This window comes from Leiobunum rupestre, chromosome 7 (genome assembly GCF_980474605.1).
Source record: "Leiobunum rupestre chromosome 7, qqLeiRupe1.1.hap1, whole genome shotgun sequence".
Taxonomy (NCBI): Eukaryota; Metazoa; Arthropoda; class Arachnida; order Opiliones; family Sclerosomatidae; genus Leiobunum; species Leiobunum rupestre.
The window spans coordinates 26792341-26814311 of record NC_143390.1 but is presented as its reverse complement, the minus strand read 5'-3'; the positions used below and the strand labels follow the sequence as shown (position 1 = coordinate 26814311).

The window sequence follows — 21971 nt, the reverse complement described above, 5'->3', positions numbered from 1 at the left end:
TATATGATATTGGAAATTGGACGGCATTGGTCTTTTTCATGCGGTATGTGTCACAACGTCAACTGGAAGTTAAAATAAAATGAGCGTTAAAGATGCGGCAAGTATTTCGTAAGCGAGAAAAATACAAATACCATCTGTAGATGTTTCTTTCATTAAAATTTGCTTAGTATTATATTCAACTGATAAACATGTACTGTAAAAAGGGTTAAATTCAATTGTGCATTGTTTTAGTGAATCTAACTCGCTGTTGTAACTACTTAATTTATAATATTCTGAATAAATTAAACTCGATTGTTTCGTCTCAATTATTTGAATTAAAATAAAATTTTATACCGGGCAGGGTTTGAACCGAGAATACGTTTTTCGTAAATAACTCTGAATTGCGGAGATATCTTTGGGGGTCGTGTCGAGAAATTAATACCACTAGGGACCATACTTCCGAGGAGAGGTATATTTTGGCTTGCCAACTTGTTTTTTTCGCTTTATTTGCACTACGTTTAGTTTGAGCTTGTCTAGTAAAACTTCGCAATATTTTCTATAATTCGCCCGGATAATTTATGATTTCCTAGGATAATCGGTTAATATTGTAATTTTTAATATTTGTTTAATGGTTAGTCAAGAGTTTTTAAAATCATGTAAGTGTTATTTATTTATATTCGCATAAATATAGGTTTGACCAAGTTCAATGGCAATATTCTTATACAATTCAAATTTACCGCCAATTTTTGAGAGTACGATAAACGTATTTTTCTGAAATCGTTAAAAAGGCAACGCTGTCAATTCGTAGTCTGCTTGTTTCCAATTATGCCGTCAGTGAAGTTATTTTGTCTTTTATGAATATTTTGGATTTTGCGTTAAGGTACGATATAACTTTAAAGCGCTTTTAGTATTCTGTCAATGTCTTCTTATTCGAATGGACCTTTAGTAACTCAATGACATACAAATTGGATTATTTCAGAAATTAGCCAAGGCAAACGCGCCACTTCATGCAAAATGCTGCCAGCTTTATGGGGAATTTTGAGGGTTTACGCGCCTTTTGTGACTTTCCCATTTGCATTGGTTGTGGGATTCGTTGGTTATAATCTCGAAGGACTTTTGTCGGATAAGTCTGGCTCCCAAAACAAGAAAAGCATAGAACAAGAAAGAGAAGACAGACAGCTTAATGAATTAAGTGATGCCCCTGAAAATGTAGAAAGCCTCAAAAAGCAAACTTTTATTCCTAAAAATATTTTTGGGAGAAACACTCCCAATGTAAGATAATATTCATTTTGTTAATGTAGTCATAAGTAGGATGTTTCTGTTAGTGAAATGAGCAATATAAAGTAACTGATTCCTATTTCCATGAAAAAAATTTATTAAATTTCAATTTTAAAGATTACTATTACGCAAAAGTATCAAAATCATCTTGTACATCATTATAAGTACGAATTTGTCTTTTAATTGCGGATGTATCAACCCAGGTAACGAAATCTTCCAAATTACGAGACACTAGAAAAGCCGGATCGGTTACAATTTCAGTACCAACTCTAACATGTCCTTGCTGGATAAATGTCACAGCGGCCTTCAGATTTTCAGCCATGTGGTTTTTAACCATTAAAACTGGCAGTCTTCTCCTACAGAATGATGAAGCTGTAATTTTGTCACATAATTCCAAGTTCTTCTTCGTTGGAATTAAACTTAAACTGTATAGTTTATCCAATAGTTGGCCCGTGCTACTCGTTCTAAAGGGATCTTTGGGGTCCAAATCTTTAATTTTCCTAGCAATCTCTCTTACTTCTCTGGATAATTTGTTGTATTTAGTGTAGTCTTCCCTCTTGTTTATCATGAATCTCCTCATTATTTTCACTTCATGTAGGTTGTTGTCTACTTCCCATGATAGAAAGTCTACTTTTTTCAGCAACTTCTGCTCGTGAAACTTTAGTTTCCTCATTTTAACTCGTTAATAATAGCTTAGAAATTATTTAATTTCATTTAAAATTTAATATCACTAAGCCTAACTCTGGTGTGCGAATAGAAAACGTCACAAACTGAGCCAAAATGTAATTGGCTTACGGGGTAAAAATTCATGTTAGTTTGAAAAATATTTCCCAGATGGCGCCAATGTATCCATGAGCGTCTCATGGCAACGAAAGTTTGTTGACATTTAGAAGATAATCAAAAGAAGCGTGGTTATTCAGATATTTAAGGTATTTTGCCTCAAAAGAGATAATTTTCAGGTCAGAAGAATGCAAGAAGACGATTTAGACATAGAAGATAATGGTCATAATAAACGGGTATGCAAATGTACAATCTTTTATTGAATATGAAGACTTTTGCGGTAAATTTGAAAAATGGCTACGGTTCCTAGGTGACACCGCTCCGCGGTCGACGTTCAACCCCCCATCAGAGTCCCAGGACGTTCGCCGGTCCTGGGAGTCCGTCTTCGGGTGTTTATTCGGGCAACGAAGTAATACTTTTTCGGCTTAGAATTTAAGCAATAAGTACAGTATTATATTAAATTAATACTTTATTTAGAACGATACTCCGCCTCAAGCTCCACCAAGAACCAAAAAAACTGGCGGTTGGGCCAGTGATCTGTTAAATATGGGATTTCAGTATGTTTTATAGGTTTAGAAACAAAGTACATTGCAAAACTAATGTTAAATATCTAGCAAAATATGAACACAAAACTGTCAACACCTTAACACGCAAATAATTTATAAAAACACTAAATATCACTTAACAATTAATATAAAACACTATAACAAAGCACTCCTCAAGTGTCTATCGAAAATAATGATTTTTTTAATTTTCCTAATTTCACATATTCGTAACAAACCCATAATTTTTATTTGCACCTGAAACCATTTTTCAGCCGGAAAACCAAAACCCAGACACTCTCCCCCCCAAAGTGAGTCGAAAAATGTTCCCATTCTTCCAAGCTTTTTTACTCATTCCTTCTCGTTTGTAATGATTGTTGTTTCGTGTGCTTGTATTTCACCAAATGTTAAATCACTTTCTTATAATCTACGGAAAGATAAAATATTTAAATTCCCATTTTAAAATGATCAACTTTTTTAGAGAATCGCGGAGAGAACCCGAGTTTGATCGTTCTGAAGATTCTGACAACGGTAAGTCGCTGCCCCTAAACGTTTTGCTTCTTCCTGGATACCGCTGCATTTGTGAGAAAATAACTTTCAGGGTGGATTTTTTTTTTAATAATTAGACGTTCCTGTCATTCCCGATCTGGAGGATTTGAAAGACGAAGAGATCGTTGGGCAGGTGGCGCAGGCTCCCGCGTGAGTATTTTCTTCGACATACTGGACCGAAAATACTTTGCAAAAACCCCATTCTTAAAATTGTATCGACCGTCAGCGCTCCGGCAGAGACACGCGAGAATCATTTAGATATTAGACCTAATCAAAGATAATATAGAATCATTGAGTTGAGAATATAGTACTCTTAGAGCCATAATTTATTTGATGGCGGGGGGGCACTTTCTTGAAATCATGTAGGAAGCAAAACAGTTATCATTAGTCGGTGTCGTCATCTATCGAAAGTTAGCGGTGAGAATAATTTAAACCAGTGGCGCTATCTGCCATTAGCGTAAAACGAGTATAAGCCGACGATATTGCGAAGACCCCGCTGTCATAGGCACCAAATAAATATCTTTCTTATTTTGAAAAAAAAAAAAGACGATATTTAAAAAATATATTGTTTCTTTGAACGATAGGTGACGCCACCCACTAAATAATGATGACTGTTTCGGTTCGTACATGATTTAAAGAAAGTGTTCCTCGAGACCTTAGCCACAGCTCTAGCTCAATGTATAGAACTCCGTGTCTATTCTAGATTCGAATTCAGAGAGTTTTCCGATTGACTATTTTGTAATGAAGCGATTTCCCCCTTCCGGCACGTGACCTCCGAAAAATCGGCCTCCATCGTGTTGTTGTAGAGTGCTATCTATATTTGGTTACCATGGTAACAATGAAGCTTTATTTTTCTGAGTTCCTACAGGAAGTGAGTAAACGCTATTGACAACGAATTCGAATTTAGGGTACGACGTCTATATTATCTTTGGCCTAATGTCGTTCCTGTATTATGCGCACGTGTTTATTATTTCTGTGGAAATCTTTCGAATATCGGACACCGTGGCGCTACAAACGGCGCTGCTCTAAAGGAACAAAGAAAATAGATAAGAGGAATAAAACCTTCATCTCGGGACATATTATAGTTATTAACTTCCAGTAAGATTAGGAATTAAACGATTTATATTTAAATACTATTAATTGGAAGTATATAACCCACAGTAAATTGCTTTCAAACGTTGTGATAGTTAACGCCTCCTGCACGCTACACTTTCTATTCCTCACCTGTGTTTTCTTTGAAAGAAGTAGCGCTTAATCCAGATTATGGTCCAGTAGTTTATTTGTCCACGTTTTATTTTTAACCGTGTTCTTTATTTTTATAATTTGTGACCTTAGAGCTCCAGTTAATCGCGTGGCAACACTACAAGAACTGGATAGTGACCTTTTGAAACATTCTGCGTTTTCTACACTGGTAATTAAAGTTTTTTTTTCAAAGGTAGAAATTTTATAATATATAATGATATTTTAGGACGGTTTGGACTTGCGAATTTTAACCAGACATTTGACTTTGGAAAGTGAAACGAAAGAGGTAAAATCAAAAGCTGCATGAGACCCAAAAGTGTGTCAGCCTTTTGATATATCTACTGAATGCTAGTCTCGCCATTGACTACAAAGTAAACAAGATGACTGAACGCTTTCTCTTTGGTCTATGGGCTAATTTGTCTTGGCGCGAATTTATCTCTTCATTCACGCATACAAATACCTTCTAAAACGCCACACTTGGAAAATTTTAAATTTTGATGAAGTATTCTTTAACCCCTCAGTGAAAAATATAGTGTTCTGACACACTTCTGGGTCTTATGTCACTTTTGGTGAAATAGAGGGAGACGGGAGGGGGAGGTTAAACGGCCACAAAATCATTGAAAAAATTAGGCCGGAATTTCAGGTAGCCCCTCCTCTTTCGCCCTTCGTGATAGCAGAGACGACCAATGAAATTCTGGCATTTATCTTATTTCTGAATTTCAAACGATACTGTGGCCCTTTAAATGATTCAGTGACGTCATGAACAAAAAAAAATGCTCCAAACAACCGCTTTTATTTCGAATAGGAGGATGTACAATGGACTTGGGACGTTTTATTTACGGAAGTATCTTCGGCGTTGAATGAAGAATGGGAGGGCAAAATGGACCGAGAAATCGAGCTGCCAGAGTTATAATTTCAAATCCGGAGAACGTTTTCAATTACAATTACTCTCGTGTATTTAATAAGCGTGTATTAATAACCGTACCGCCATCTATCAGCTTTAAAAATAACTATTAAAATGCTACTTTTTCATAACAGAGAACAGCCTGCGCTGACGTCATAGGTCACGGAGGTCGCGTTGAGTTATGACGTCAAAGTACCATCCTCGTCTGCTTTTTCGACTAACTGCGCATGTGTCAGATATTATTGAAACTCGCTTATTCTCAGGCTCTGGAAGATCACCTCGCATTCCGCGGTCTTTCGGTATATCCGGTCGACGAAGCAATCCAACTATATCCTTTCTCGCGGTTTTTCTCAGAGAACGAAATGGAAAAGTATGGCGGCGGTTATTAGAAATTGGCCGTGGGCGTTAATAGAGAGCGCCACTTGTCCGTGAAAATAAGATTTCGAAAGAGTTCGTCTTCGCGGCGTTGCCGTTCCCATCTCTTTCGTTTATGATAATTACGAATAACATTATCACCATTGACAGGAAATATTAATAAGGTCGGCGATGCAGTTTTACTTATTACCGATGGCTACGGGTTATTCTACCGACTATCGCTTTGGGCTTATTTAATTGTGGGAAAAAAATTATTGTTTAAACTTTTACAAACGATATACTACTCGCATTGTAAGATTTTGGGGATATGGGATATACGTTTGGGGGTTGAAAGACAATTAAAATTCCTTGATCAAGTTCAGAAGAAAACACCCCGGTATAATTAAAAGTTGTTCATTTATTAACAATGTATACATTTAGATTAAAAAATGTCTATACTAATTGCAAAATGGATACTATAATTTTTTACCAGAATTTTCACCCTGAAGCTATGCGCGCGTAACTTGATAATTCTAATAGTAAAATTGTATTTTTAACATAAGAATCTACAACCACCGGCCTTCTACGGAACTTTCAGGTAAGGTTCGGATTATTATGGCGTTGTTTTACGAAGACGCGTTATTATTTTCGTACCAAATTTAGCGCTATTAATAAAAGATGGCGCTATATCGCGTATCGTCTTTTTAGTGAGGTTATAAATCGGTGGGGCGCGCTCTCGTGTTGCGTAATATGCAAACACAAGAGAAGAGGGTGCCAAACATTGGGGCCCCGGGGTAAAGATGCGTCTCTCCCCGGCGATGTGAAGGGAAAGAACTTCAATTTTTGTAATATCTTCGTTTACCACCCCTATTTTTAATTAACTACGGGTTCATCACGGGAGAGATCAAATGGCCAGATAAAATTGCGGTATAATTGGCTCGAACCTAGAACCACAGCAAAATCGATTACTTCTATACCCATTTTTTATTTCCTTTTTTCGCCAAATATTTTGCCCGTCGTAAATTATACGTGTCTAAATTACTTTTTTTTTCTAAATGCTACGGAATTTTTAGCTGGTTTCGCCACAACAATTTTTAGTTTTTCTTTATTTCTTTACAGATTTTTTTGGGGGTTTTTCCCGATTGTTTCCATCGTTTACGCCAGATGGCGTTCAGTGTCCATTGACGCGATATTTAATTTTATATTTTTAAACAGAGCTCTGCTAGTTTAAGGCGACTTTAACGTTTTCTCTTACAGGTTTTAAGGTTTTATTTGTAAATGTGGTATTACTTTGAGAAAGCTTTATTGTGAAATTACAGTTTTATTGCTAAAAAACTGCAATAATAGTAAATCTCTTTGTTTACCATAAAATGGTTTTTTTTTCCGACCTTGAGGAGAAATGAGTTCATTTTTCAGGCCTCTATACGAATGTCATTGTTCAAATACACCCAAACGAAATAAATCCGAAAGCGTCTACTACCGCAACGCCTTCGTATTTATAAACAATTATCACATTTTGTCACAAAATGGACGTTTTTGTTCGCGAAGATTTTGTCAGCGGAGGAGTACACGGTAAATTACCGTTCAAGGTCTGACACGAAGGAAACGTCCCCAAAATTTTTGATTCTCACATAATAAAGCGATTTACGCGAAGTATTCGAAGAAATTAACCGAACGCACCCTAAAAATATTTGAAATGACGCGTCATAAAATAACATTACATAAATAAAAAGTAGATACCCTAACAGCGGCTCACGATTGCCCCTTGGGTTTTAGCGTTTCTGTCGTAACTAGAAGATCGTATAATAAGAGTTAATCACGATAATACAACGTTTGTAAGTTGAAGATTATACGTAAAATTTGCATTTCTAACAACAGGTTGCTATGCTCGAGAGTTATCGGTACTCTAGTGGTTTTTCCTTAATTATTTTGGTATTGAACGCGACCGACATAACGTATCTGAGCGAAGATTTTAATGATATTAATTAGGATCTTCGGCGTGACGTGACAATTAAAGCCATGTTGTAAGCAGTTTTGAAATCTCATACCTTAGAAGGTATAGAACAATTCCTGCCTTCGGTAACGCCTATTACTCTAATAATTGTTCGAAAATATGCTCGGTTTTTGGGTATTATTTGTCCAATATGCCCACGGCCATTTTGAACTTAGCATTTCGTTGGATCATTAATGAGCGCTTTGTTATTTCTCCGTCTCTCCGAATTGAATGCCAATTAGATCGATTTAACTTTTGGATGTTGTGAGCGGGCTTTTTATTCGGGTCTAATGATTAAAAGACTCATTAGCGTGCGAAGATAAAGTTATTAGCGAAATTTGCTGTAATAATTAAAAATAGTTTTTAAAATGAAATGTATTTTACGCTTACAAGTTGTTAGTGTTCATTGAGCTTTGTTAGTTAAAAATAAAGGTTTTGTTTATCCATTTTAAAAAATGGAACATTCCATTAAAAAATTCCCGCGCTTTGTTGTTTTTCGTCTACTAGTAATTTGAATTTTCGCTAGTCTGCCATTTTGCCAAAAAATCTAAAAATTTGCTCCGATCTCGATCTCGATCCGTTGATCTGTCGAAATCGGCAGATCGGTTTTGGTTGATCTCGGAGCACACGAGAGCAGGAAATGGAACACGCGACACTTGATCGGAGCAGATCCGAGCACGCTAATGGAACGTAAAATGTTGAGAAGAGCGATCTAGAGCGCTCGAGAGCAGTCAAATGGAAAACGCTATGAGATTCAAAATCCCGTACGCAAATGCCGGACCCCTCGAGCCATTTTAGTCCTAATTTTACTCTAGATAAAAATTAGTAATCAGTAGAATGTTTTAGTTAATGATTGTCCAGCTTTTAGCGCGTTTGAATGATGCTTTTTAGTTAGTGGTCTCGCAACCATTATGGTATTAGCAAGAATTAATTAATAAGCATTTACTATCATCATTGTTTCCTTCGTAGCGAAAGTTCGTGTGCTTTTTAGTCATAAAACGTAAACATAGTTGGCGATTTCTGTAAGAAAGAGGATAACAAAAAAACCGAACTTTATCTACAAACTATGCGAGGAATTTCTGTAGTCCCATATCTATAGTAACTGATTTAATTATTGGTATTGCTACAGCATCCTAACTATATTAATACCAAAAGTGACATAATTACCAAAAGTGCGTCAATCGGACCTATTTCTTAATGAATGTTACGAGCGAAATACAAGTTGGGAGGGGAGAAGGGAAAGTATGCCTTGGGGAGGGAAGGAAGTTAAAACCAACAAATAACGCCTCGTAGTGAGGAACGGTGGAACTAACAAGGAGACTACCTGAGGTGTTTATCTCCAATTTTGTTCAAACTCGGGTGGTAAGTAGACCTTCATGTAACTTGAAAAGAATGGGCTTTCGTTTTGCCATGGCAACCAAAAATGTTTTTGACAACTTAGAAACTGATTACTCGTATTTACCCAATATACGTATATTTTGTCATATTTACCAAAATTGACGTATATTGGTCCCAATGTACCAGATTTAGCCATTATCTAAGTTATGTATCTAATTGATGAACCTTTTTTAATTTTTTGAAAAATATTGTTAGTGGGTCCCTTAAAATCTTCGATTTTTCCGAGGGGTAAGACACTCTGAGAACTCGGTGTACTCTGCCGTACCTTTGACAGTGCTAAATGGAACTCGCGAACTCTTGAAAATATGTACCTTTAACAGTGCTAAATGTACGAACTCGGTGTACAGATTATCTGAGACTGTCTTACCCCTTCGGATTTTTCCCATGTAAATTTTCATAGAGAAAATCAGTTTTTAAGTTGTGAAAAACATTTTTGGTTGCCATGACAAAACGAAAGCCCATTCTTGTCCACCCTTTTAGGGATTTTCAAGTTACATGAAGGTCTACTTACCACCTGAGTTTGAACCAAATCGGAGATAACCACCTCGGGTAGTCTCCTTGTAAGTAGCACTGGTCAAAGTTAGTGTATTTGTTGATTTTTTGTCGTTCTGTGGAGATGCTATCGCCATCTACGTACGATACAATACCATAGACTAAAAAAGATCCAGAAAGGCGACAATAAATAGTCTTTTATGTGGTCGATCTCGAGTCGAGCATTCATTAAACCTTTAGCATAGGAAAGTACTGGGATTGTCACGCTTTTGGTAATTATATCATTTTTGTTCCCATTCGACCGAAATCCCATTCGACCGAAGGCGGTTTTTGAGGTGTCCCATTCGACCGAATTCCGCCGAAACGTGCGGTTTTTATGTGTCCCATTCGACCGAACGCTTTTATGTGTCCCATTCGACATTTTATTTGAAAATAAAATGGAATGAGCATGAATTATATTTTTATCTTCACCTAGTCAAGAAAAGTAACTGAACCAAAACTGAAATAGTAAACTTAACCAACTCTAACCTAACCTAACCTAACCTAAACATGGATCTTCGATAGTACATACCTTATAAATAAAATACCAAATAACCCCGCCAATTGGGCTACATTTTAAAATTCTTTCGGTCGAATGGGATTTTGGTCGAATGGGAATAAACGTTTGTTAACACGTTGTTGGTTAATTTTGGTGGGGTGAGCCATATATACATAATTTCGCCGTACCTTGACCCCCCTGACTACGCCACTGGTTCTTTTGAAGCTAAGAGTTGCTCTACATAAGGTACTTATAATGAGTCTCACGGGGTCTTCAACCTTTAGATATTACCCAGGAGGTTTACTCGTCCCCAAGTAGACAAGTTAAGTCCGCACGTAATGACCAATAAGAGGATAAGGACACAAAACGCTTTCGCCCGGGCCTCTTAGACAAGCATTTGGGATCCCGTAAGAATATGTTTTCTTTATTTAAATTTTCGTTGAGGGTTTCTCCGCCGGATTTATTCGCGGTTCCGGAGAAAGCTTTTACAGCTGGACGAGTAAAACCTTCTCTTCCGGGAAATTTAAGATAGATTAGTCGGTGCCGCGGAGAAAGTCCCCTAAAACAAGACAGTTCCTCGGTATACAACCGTCATAACAGAGCGTGAAAGAGCGCCAAGATTACATCCGCGGAAACCGAGTTTTCTTTCGGCCACGTGTTTCCTATTTCGCGGTTTGCCCAAAGCGTCGTAAAACCTCGCCATTCGGAGAGTACTAGAATGGGATAATATGATACTAGCGCTGGGTGGCGTAACTCGACATCGCGGATGGGGTTTGGTTTACACTCAATTACCACAAAGAGTGGAATTACGGAAGTTGCTTCGGCAGGTGACTCGGATCGCGGTTACGCTCTTTTAAATACGAACACTTAGAATTATACGTTGAAATTGAGTCTTGTGGGATTGGTAACTGCAGATAGACCGGTATCTGGGGATATATCCTGTATTAAAACGATATCTTTCGTGGTTTTTGATAAAGCGTAGTTCGTTAAACCTTCTTGATGTTACACTTTTGGAACTAAAATGTCTTATTTGTCAAAATTTGTCATTTTAAGGACTACGACGGTGTTTGAATTTTGCTTGTTTTCAGCGAGCGGTCGAACATTTGCATTTTGGATTATTTGATCTTGGATTTTTAATAAAATACGGGATTTTCATTGAAGGTTTTTGCAAATCAAGTCTACGGAAACTTGGGAAATACATTTTGGATTTTTAACAAAACTTGTCTAAGGGATTTTGGTCAACGTCCGACCCCTCGGATAAAAAGACTGAAATATTAAATTACAGTTAAATTTAAATTAATTTGAATCTGCAATTTAATTAAAAATTTAAATTATTATTTAATTTAAAAAAAATGCGACTTTCTGTAGTTGTCACGTTTTCGCTGTACGGTTTCGCAAAGGGTTGTAAGTGTAGCGTGAAATGAGAAGGATTTGTTGTAAAATATCTCCTATTTTTAATTCGTTTCGTTCTCTTTGCCGATATCTTAAGCCTTTTTTCCAGGGAAAGTTAAAGGGGACGCGCAGATCCGGGGTATCTCCCTCCTCCCACTTTCGTATAAGACAATATCACGCTCCAAGGGCTCTCCCGCTCTGTTTTATTAACAGAGATAATAGCGACTCTTCCTCGCTTTTTTATGCCCGATAAAACGTCCCTCTTTTTAATGTTTCGCAGCGTCCGAGGGAGTCATTCTTGACGGGATTTGAGGGGGAATATCACCCCGGATTAGTCGCCTATTTATGACCCGCTCGTGAAACCTTAATCATCTTTGACTCCGGTACTGGTTCTTTTTTATCGAAGGGAGGACACTTGTTTTACATGTCACAGGAATTTCGGGAAATATTTTTCTTTTCATAATAAAAAGGATTTTTGATGCGGTGTGATAAGAAGTTTATATTAGACCATAAGTTTATAATATACCGCTTACGAAAGGAATATCCATCTAGGCCATTAAAATGAAACCGGCAGACGCTTCAATAAAACCCATACAGTGATTCGCCAGGAAGTATTAATACATAGAACATGGACCTGCAAGCTAATCTTTATACGGTCCTTGTAAGGGCTATATATATGGTAAGATCGTCGACGCGAAAAACTTATGTTAGGCCTAACGGAGGTTTTTGCGTCAACGTGTAAACCTTGTGTTAGGCCTAACGGAGGTTTTTGCGTCGACGTGTAAAACTAGTGTTAGGCCTAACATAAGTTATTTTAGGCCTATCCGAAAGTTTTTCGGCAACACTCACCTTTTTTGCATTTTGAAAAATCAAAACCTGCATTAAGGAAAAATTGGGTTTGTAAAGTTTATTTAAGTTGACTTAGTTTGGATTGTCTATCTGGTAACCGACCAACCGGAAATACTTCATTCAGCGATCTCCTTTTCACTTCATAACTTCATGCGTGGGGAGCAAAGAGATGGGGTCATTTATTGAAGCGCGGATGTATACAATTCGTCGCAGCTCAAAATTTATAGAATTATATAAATAATTTTATAATATTTACTTTCTTTATACACCATTGTATATTTTAAGAAAATTAATATAATGACGAATTTCCTAGCTATATTTTGATTACAAAAGTTTTGAAAAATAGAATAACATTAGCCGTACACAGGGCCGCTTAAGCCTCAGTAGGCCTTAGGCAAAAATCTCTCATTTACCGACACTCCGAACTTTCGTAGGCCCTATAATATGGAATTGTAGGCCCTAACTTATCCTAAAATTTTCGTAGGCCCTAGGCGCTTTGCCTAGTCTGCCTGATGGATAAGGCGGCCCTAGCCGTAGAGGGAAATGGATACCCATCTCGTAAGAACAGATTATTTACTTCTGATTATACTTAGTATGGGTTCGAACTGGCCGCGTCTGATGAAATTACTTAACGTAATCCAGCTTCAATTTTTGGGAAGGTATCCGATTAGTTTAAGGGATAAAGTTTTATCGCGATATTTGGGGTTGCATTCTCTCTTTAAATACCAGTTTGTTTATCTCTTTTCGTATAAAGGGCCAACGTTGTCTATATTTATACAGCGCGCTTATTTTTATCCGCCATTATCAAATTTAATAGAGGCTCATGAGACGCTGCTTTCTCCGAAGATTGAAAAATCCGATAAAGTCGCTACCGAAAGATTCCGATCTCTTTTTCGGCAGAAATTTCCACCGTATTTTGCTACGCATTTTCCCCTCAGCTCGGCATTTAAATCCGAGTAAACAAAATTTCCCTGTTTCGTTAAAAACGCGCGCTATTTCTACGCCGTCGTTATCATTTACCACCGATAGATAGCGCTACCTTATTATTGTCTAGGTACGGCGACTCAACCAATCAAAAAAGGCGGGCGCTCGTTTCTTTTTCGCGCCAAGCGTGGTTGGTATTTCGTCCCCCTCGTAAGCCTCGGTCTCCCCTTCTCGGTGACTTTTCGCTTCATTACCTGAGCGCCGCGGCGTAATGGAGTGCCACCCCGACAAGGGATAAATAAATTTATGGTGACTTTCCCCGCGCGCGATACTTTTTATAAACACAATAGAAGCTCTCTCTCCGATCCTCCTTTTATATTTCGTCTATTCTTCGTGAGCGACATTATCCACTGTTCATCTCACTCGCGTTTTGCGCCCCCTTTTGCAGTAAAGTTGTAACTATTTCGTCGGCGTCCATTGTACAGAATTTCCCCCCTTGAAACGTGACATAACATTTGTTGTAAGCCCAACAATGCCAACCGTGTTCAAACTGTATTGTTCGAGAAGAAGACATTCCTCGTCTTTTGACGGATTTTTCAACGCGCCATTTTCTAGTTTCAAAATAGCACTCGATGATAGCCTATTTAGACGCAAACGCCCCTCCCCCCTTTGTCGTCAAAGTACTACCCATTTATGTAGAGCGTGTAGTAACGCGATACCGCCAAGGTCTTCTTGTTTCTTATAGTTAGGCTTAACTTATTACAAAATATGTGGTATACGTGCCCTTTAAGAACGTACGAGACCCCCTATATTGTGTAGAGCTCGGCGTTTGGATAAGAAATAATAACTTTATTTATTTTTATCCACAAACGAAAATTATCCGGGATAAAACGATTATTTTACATGTTAAATTCATGGATAAACAGTTAACCGTAATTTTTATGGTTAATCAAAACTTTAGCGGTTAATTTATCTGTTTCGCCGAGCTCTAATATTGTGTATTTTTTATTATATGTATTCAATAAATACTGTTATTAATTTAATTTAAAATTTTTGGTAATTTATTCATTTATTCTAACGCTTTGCTGTATAGATTTTGGTGTAATTCTGTAACATAACATATTTGAAAAACTTCACAAACATCTCTAAAATATTTTATTTTGTACCAAGTAAATGAATTCGTATAAAATTATTTTTAATTCCATAATAATATCCTTCTTCTTTGGCTAAGATCAAAGTGTAGCTGTTAAACTAGAGTTGTTCATTTTCCGGAAAAATTTCCACATATCGGAAAAATAAAAAGTTGAAAGAACATATTACTTTATTAGGGTTTTTATTCTAAACTAGTCTTGAGGTTTAGTTTTTCTATTGGATTCGACACAATTAGGCGAAAATGCCGCTAAATTTAAATTGGCGAACAATACAAAGCTAATCATGGAATAAAAACCTATTTTTTACTTTTTTTCGGAAAAATACGGAAAATGTACCGGAAAAAAACCTCAGTAAGTTTTCCGACTTACAACTCTATTTTAAACATATATCATCACATCCACCATCAAAATTGGATAAATCTATGCGGTACATATTCTCTTGGAGATTCAAGTAAATCTTAGTTTTGGAGTTAAAAGTAAAGGTTAGTGGGAGTGTGCGACTAATATCGTCGCCATTAAAACAAAACCCCATATTTAGATTATACACCCCAATTTACGTATATAACATTAAAAACATTAATAGGTTGCAATTGAATTTCTTTTTTTAAATCGAGAAAACAATTAAACGTATCTTTGATATTCACAACGCATTTCGCGCAAAAGCACGTATCTTGCTTATTTTCAGCTACAATTTCACTTCATGACGCGAAACCACGTATCTCTAAAAATTCCCCTTTAGCAAAATATTTTTAAATTAAAATCCTCATAAATTCAATATTGAAACGAAATTATTAACTATAAAGTTAACTCGCATGTAAAAACCTAACACGCGATTTCACAAGTCCCTGCAAAATTAAAAATCAATTTTTCTCAAAAAGACCACCGAAAAGATACGTGGTTTTGTTTTAACGGCGACGATATGTCCCTCTTTGACTCGCTTGTTTTTCTTTTTACTTAAAGACGGTAAATATTTCAATACTGAGGTAATTTTTTCGGACGTTCACTCGTAATTTAAATATTTATAGTCCGTTGACTTGGCGCTTTTTTGGTAATTTAATAATGGTCAAAATAAACAAGGCTTTTCTTGAAATCGCCAAAGAAAGAAATTGAGGCAAAAGTGCGTATTTTTCTTTCCATTTCGCCGGCGTCAAAAGAGTGGCCTTAGGCTGAAGAGAAGTTGAAGATAGCTAACTACGTTTATTCCGGTAGTAGGGCCTGCAGTATAAATGGCTCCGGGAGGAGCGGAGGAAAGGTCGTGGAAAGGTCAGGATGCCTTCTCCCCCGGTCCGCCCCGGTGGGAGGTTCGTCAGCTACTCCATTTTGGGAAGTGAACTGATCTAGTGGCTTTTGCACCTGTAGAGTAAAGACGCGATTTTTGGGTGCAGTTTCTTTCGCGATCGGCAATCGCGATAAAGGCGAATTCGCATCTCTCTAACCCCCTCCCGCTTCCCACTCCGATCCTACCCGACGGTACGCCTTTCAAGTCTTCGTGATTACCTTTTCGGCGCAATGGCGACCCGCTTCTGTAAGCTACGCGATCGTACTTACTTTAGAGCCGTATATTTAACGTGGCTTCGGGACTATTCCCTTTCGTGTCGACCAGAAAGTGGACGAGAAAGATTGGCGCTTCTTATCGAGCGTAGACTTTACTCTTTGCTCCCGCCTTCGGTTCGCTCTATCAACTGAGGCCGGACTAAAGGTGGTGGCCCTTGTTTCGCTTTATATATAGAAAGAAGGCATTCCGGAGGTAATTTAGTTGTTATTTCGTCTCGCTTCTAGTGGTAAAATTTCGAAGGGAATGTGTGTAATGAAATATAGCCTCTTTTTGTCCGGGGGGGAGGGGGATTAGAGTACAATGCTCCTGTTGTTCGTCTAAATGGACCTATTTTTAAATGACAAACGGTAGCAACATCCTACCTCGTTCCCCTTTTTCAATCGCTCCTGGTTTTTGAAGTACTAATCAGATCTGAAAGTACGAAAAATTATTACAAATCTTTAAAGGGAATGTAAGTTATTTTGAAAATAGGGGATAGTTATTTTGAAAATAGGGGATAGTTATTTTGGAGAGCAGTGATTTAATTACAAGTCCCTATTTCACACTTTGTCAAATTCCTACCATAAGGTGGTACCATATGTAACATAATCACTCATAAGTATGCCATAAAAGCATTTTCGTTAATGAAACCTTGTTCACGGGATATGACGTAAATTACGTCACTTACTATTCCGTGACGAAATACGCGTCATCAACTTTACTGATGGGAAACGAAAGTTAGTGAGAATACCTCGCGCGTTTCTGGCTTTGCCCATGTCAAGTTTAGCTCGTGCCTCGCGATCACATGATTTCATTTCCATGGTAACCTTTTCAATAGCGCAAGGATTATATTTTTTTTTGCATTTTTGGGTCCGCTTAATGTATGTTCCGCGTGAAACAAGGTCTCATTGAATTTTTTTCAATGGAAATGTTATACAGAGGCATACTTATGAGTAATTATGTTACATATGGTGGTACAAATAGAGGCTCCTACAGACCTTTCACCCTACTAGTCAATTAACAGCGCTTCTAGTGTTGAAATCATTAAATTCGTTGATCCATGCATTAGGTGGTAAGAATATAGGCTCCTTCAGACTTAACACCTTAAAATTTAATCAATCATGCTCCTAGTGTCGAAAACATGAAATTCGTTGATCCATCGCGTAAGGTGGTATAGAATAGAGGCTCCTACAGAGTTTTCACCCCAAAAGTCAGTCAACAGCCCTCCTGGTGTCGAAAACATGAACTTCATTGATCCAGGTGGTAGGAATAGAGGCTCCGGCAGTTGGTATTCACCCTAAAAGTCAGTAATATAGTCTTGAAAACATGAAATACGTTCTTCCATCGCGCAAGGTGGTAAGAACAGAGGCTCCTGCAGTTTTTAAACCTAATAGTCAATCCTATAGTGTTGAAAACATCGAATATCCTACTTTATGTAATAATATAAATAAATTTGCTCGACTAAATTTAATATTTGCCATGGACCTGGATCAAATGAAGTAAGAAATAAATATAAACTGTCTTGATCTGTTATAAAACATTGACATTGAACGTCATTACGACATCTTAAAATTTATAAACGGCCCAACACAGCGGGGGTATCGGATGTTACGGGTATAAAAAATGTTACTTTGTGTCTGGATAGAGTGAGAGTGAGTGCCCGAAAATGTGGGTTTGTTTTGTCGCGCAAGATCCTTTTCAATCCTGTCTATTTTTCTTTCTCGAAGCTTATTTAGAGGGTGTTAACGGTACGCGTGTGTTTGAAGTAGAACTATACACTTATCCATACTCTCCCCTTCCGACTACTTGTACTCGCGGGAGCACTTACGAAAAAGTTAGCCGGTTACCGCCCTGCCAAATAACTATCGCTCTCTTCAACGTCCTACGGTTAGTTGTCATTGATCGTAAAGGCGGAGGAATGCTTAAAACAAAGTAAGAAAGTTGCGAGGTGATTTCGTTCGGGACTATATATTTCCTACCGTTAATGTTTTTCACCCATTGGCCCCCCGAACCTATATTGGGAAACAGTAGCTAAACTTCATTTTAACGATATAGGTGTGGTGCCCTTCTGTTTCTCAGGGTATAGATTTTCAATAATAAAAGAATTTTAAGAATCTCGCGAAAGTCCCGTTGATTATAGCGTTAGATAAAATTAACGTACGTAAACTATTAATTAAAATGACAACGTGAAAACGTCAGCGTCGTTGTCGGGGGAAAAAGGGGGTTTGAAATCCCCATCTGCTTCCTGTTCCTAAAAACATTTAAACGGAAGTTTTATATAAAAAAATGCCTATGGGGGAAAGTCGAATAGCTGGGCCGCTGCTGAAGACAAGAGTTGATCGTTGTTCTCTTAAATGCGCGTATTGTTCATCGAATATATCCCCTCCCGATGGCCGGACCAAAATTCGATGTCCCGTCGAAGCGTTTTTTCCCTACCAAATATTTCGCGGGTCCTGGTATGGTACGGCCCGGGCGGATCGTCGTCGAATCGAGAACGGAAGTAAAAAAATGTTGGCTGTGGACTTCCGAAAACGTTTGACCATCGCGACAGTAGATCTTTTTGTGTGACAAGGACCAAGGCGTGTCCGCTCACGCGTTAAAATGACCCCTCATTTCCGGAATATATAGTTAACGTTCAATAATTTATAAGTCCTGGTAGGGGTGTCTCGAATAGAGAACTCTTTTTGTAAGGTTCGAGTATATGGACGCCACATGATTTTGGTTTTTTTAGAGATCGGATACCCCGGCAACTTTCTAACTTAGCTAACCCCTAACTTTCCCCGGGGTGAATTTTGTCGTTTAGGGTTGGCGGTGAACGTCTAAGAAGCGTCTCGCGAGTGGGTACGTATCCTTTGACGGACGGGACTCCTTCCCCAGTGACCCAGTGCCCCATATGAACGAGCCAAAGATAGGATAAAGCGTTTCTTTTTTAGGGTTTCGGCACGCGTGGTCCGCTCGTAAATATATCCCTAATGATCGGGTTCGGGACATCCCGGGCTTCTGGTCGGCCTGACTTTCTACTTCATTAGACCCTGGTCCCTGACGCGGGTATATTTTTAACCGGATTTCTTAAAAAAGGACGACATGTCCAGAGTCATTCCACGGTCGTTGACGATGGACTTCCATTAGGTTTCTTCATTCTAAGCTGACGAGGGTGTCGTTGGACGAGTAGGCGCGGTAAGTGTCCCAGCTTAGACTTGGGGTCTCGAGTGCCAGCTAACGGTGGCGTTCGGTCGGGGCTCGTCTTGATGGGATCATCCGGTGATGGGACACGCTCGAAGAAAAAATGTCGATCGCGATATCCGAAAATAAACCGGAGACATCGAAAATTGACATTGATAAGGAGTCCAGACCTTGCTTTTAAACGGGCCATCTAGAGATTCGCATCTTGTCCTTTCATCCGTTTGTCATTGGTTCGGGCTGCTTTCAAACTATGTCTGTCCCATTTTAAATGTATATAGCTGAAATGAACCTTATTTCCTGATCCAAGAGTGAAGTTAATTTCACGTCATTTAAATTACGTTTAACTTTAGTCTCTAATTAGTATTATAAATGCCAAAATATACAAAACATGATTTGCAGTTTGAATTTAAGCATTCGACCTTCAACTCAAACTTCGCAACGACTTGTTTAAGTTTGAATTTTGGAAACTTCCCTTACAGGCCCTGCTCTCCAGTTCCCGCGCCGGGGTTCATCGCGTTCTTAAAAAAAAAAAGTCCAGCTTTTTTGGCGACTCTGTCATTAGGACTATTTCCTTCTTCGAATACAGATCCATTTTTCCTTCCAGACTGCCCAGACGATCGCGTATTTTCTCAATCCTGCAGAGCGGTTATTAACAACTCTCTAGACACAGCTTGGCTTAATTGGTTGATTATTGTTTATGGGTTTTATGGGCGACAAGTAATTTACTCTCTTCGAGATCTCTGACGCCGCGTCAAAAATATATATACTAATCATTTAGCCATTTAGCTTAGAAATTTTAATGATGTTTTTCGTATATTTTCCCACCTTACATTTTCATAACTAGTATTTAAATTAACGTCTTACAACTCGCCAACAAACTGGTTTAAAATTTCAATATTGGACCTACTCCAGTTGACGTTCCGTGAACTGAAAACTGTATAGGTCTAGCGTAGATGTAATTTCCAAGATAATGTTTTATAATTCCACGAAAATTATTCTGGTTTATATTAGAGGTGTGCAAATACCATTTTTTGGGGATCAAATCGAATATCAAATATTTTTTTTCAAGGCACGTCAAATACCAAATCGAATATTTGTAAAGCAAAATTTTAAGCCAGTAAACTGATCAAATACCAAATAGCATTTCGAATACCAAATAATTCGACGTATTTGGTTTTGAAATAACCAAATAGTTTGCATATTTGTCAAAAAAATAAAAAAGTAATTGAAATCACTGTTCATTTTACTTGCAATAGTAAAATACTAAACCAAATGTATAATTTATATTTTATTTTATGGAATTTCCCAGCGTTCTCCTCTGATGGCCTTGAAACTCAACAAATTAGAAGAAAAAAAACCCGCGGTTATACGACCAGTTTGCAAACTATTTGAAAATACCAAATACTTTTTTCCTATTTTTTCGAATATTCGACTATTTGATCAAGAAAAACGAATATTCGCGAACTTTCCCAAGTGCTATTCGATTCGACGAATCGAATATTCGATTTGGTATTCGATCTAATTATTTGGTCTAACCAAATATTTTGCACACCCCTAGTTTATATAATAAATTTATGTAGGTCATTTATTTATTTTTATTTATTTAGTTTCGCTAATATACGAGTTTTTCTAATTTAATTTAAATATATATATATATTTTGTTGGCAGACCTAACTTGTCCCTAAATGGGACGTCCCATACAAATTGGGGGAGACTCCCAAGTTGGTCGTTTTCCTCGGTGACTCAACCACGACCCCTCTCTCTCTTTATTTAAAAACAACCCTCAATTTATATCAAACAGTAGTCGGAACTCTCTTTACTATATTTAGGGGCTCTTCGAGTTTCGGACAAGTTTCGAGTTCGGTCAACGTTAAAGAGAGTACGCGGACTTTACCTCCTGGTCGGGTTTACGCCGAGGAGACTCTTGGCGCTGGCAGTAGAGAGCCCCGTTCGAAACTTGTCCATCTGCGTGTCTCTCCCGCAATGACACCCTATTACACCTACGCCGCTAAGGCGAAATATAGCTCCCTCGCCTCCTTTGATAGGGTGGCTCCCTACTTTTTATAGAGTCACTAAACATTGAACCAGGGAGGGTTTTAAATAATCCGACAGTGATCCCCTCCGATTCTAGATGGTTTTTTTTTTTCACTATACACCGCCGCAAATTTACGTCACGCCTGGTTTCACCATTTCTTTGCTCTGTGGATTAAGCATTGTGAAATATACACATTGAAATATACTATAGATAGATTTTTTAAAATCCCCTTATCAGATACTCCCCCGCTTGGTTTGGCAAGTTCAACCGCAGAGACGAAGCCTAAGGGGCTCTTTTATACGTTTCACGGACAGATTTTTCTATTTCGAATTTTTCTGTTTATCTCTTAATAACTATCTTGATAGTTCTACTAATAGAAGATATAGAAGAGGAATAGCAACTTGTATAGGCGTGTTTTAGGCTTGTTATAATAATAATGGGTTGGAATGGAGTGGAATGTTTTATTAACGTGTACAGCAACAGTTACAAACTTAACCAACAAGGTTGTACACGGAGGATGTAAAAAAGTTTTTTTTACAGGTTTATATCTTAAATAATAATTATAAACAATATTTGCATTTTAACGATATTCTTAAATTTGTACATGGAAGGGTACATGGAAGGGTACATGGAAGGGTACATGGGAGGGTACATGGAAGGGTACATGGAAGGGTACATGGAAGGGTACATGGAAGGGTACATGGGAGGGTACATGGAAGGGTACATGGAAGGGTACATGGAAGGGTACATGGAAGGGTACATGGAAGGGTACATGGAAGAGTACATGGAAGAGTACATGGAAGAGTACATGGAAGAGTACATGGAAGAGTACATGGAAGAGTACATGGAAGAGT

At 37.9% G+C, this 21971-nt stretch overlaps 3 protein-coding genes across 4 annotated transcripts; 2 read left to right on the top strand and 1 right to left on the bottom strand.

Moving 5' to 3' along the window:
* Window positions 1-770: 770 nt before the first annotated feature.
* LOC149935459 (small integral membrane protein 12) lies at window positions 771-1336 on the top strand. The gene is made up of 2 exons (XM_090153207.1): window positions 771-859; window positions 959-1336. Exon 2 carries the CDS (start codon window positions 994-996, stop codon window positions 1258-1260), a length of 267 nt encoding a protein of 88 aa, XP_090009333.1. The 5' UTR covers window positions 771-859; window positions 959-993; the 3' UTR covers window positions 1261-1336.
* Window positions 1337-1338: 2 nt separating this feature from the next.
* Window positions 1339-2038, bottom strand: LOC149935458 (U3 small nucleolar ribonucleoprotein IMP3). Its single transcript, XM_090153206.1, has one exon. The coding sequence runs from the start codon at window positions 1928-1930 to the stop codon at window positions 1382-1384; it is 549 nt and encodes a 182-aa protein (XP_090009332.1). The 5' UTR covers window positions 1931-2038; the 3' UTR covers window positions 1339-1381.
* On the top strand, window positions 1958-6020 carry IFT43 (intraflagellar transport 43). 2 transcript variants are annotated; one of them, XM_090153203.1, is made up of 9 exons: window positions 1958-2273; window positions 2348-2446; window positions 2515-2594; window positions 2855-2890; window positions 3061-3110; window positions 3206-3278; window positions 4464-4539; window positions 4597-4656; window positions 5176-6020. In XM_090153203.1, exons 1-9 carry the CDS (start codon window positions 2226-2228, stop codon window positions 5281-5283), a joined length of 630 nt encoding a protein of 209 aa, XP_090009329.1. In that variant the 5' UTR covers window positions 1958-2225; the 3' UTR covers window positions 5284-6020. The 2 variants fall into 2 exon arrangements, with proteins under 2 accessions (XP_090009329.1, XP_090009331.1); XM_090153205.1 differs by lacking the exon at window positions 2855-2890.
* The last annotated feature ends 15951 nt before the right edge of the window (window positions 6021-21971 follow it).

What these genes read in the sequence shown, in the direction of transcription:
- LOC149935459 (XM_090153207.1), top strand. Translation starts at nt 994, where the DNA reads ATGCTGCCAGCTTTATGGGGAATTTTGAGGGTTTACGCGCCTTTTGTG.
- IFT43 (XM_090153203.1), top strand. Translation starts at nt 2,226, where the DNA reads ATGCAAGAAGACGATTTAGACATAGAAGATAATGGTCATAATAAACGG. An exon ending in ATAATGGTCATAATAAACGG is followed by an intron (nt 2,274 to 2,347) that starts GTATGCAAATGT and finishes TACGGTTCCTAG; the next exon opens with GTGACACCGCTCCGCGGTCG. An exon ending in TTCTGAAGATTCTGACAACG is followed by an intron (nt 3,111 to 3,205) that starts GTAAGTCGCTGC and finishes TTTAATAATTAG; the next exon opens with ACGTTCCTGTCATTCCCGAT.
- LOC149935458 (XM_090153206.1), bottom strand. Translation starts at nt 1,930, where the DNA reads ATGAGGAAACTAAAGTTTCACGAGCAGAAGTTGCTGAAAAAAGTAGAC.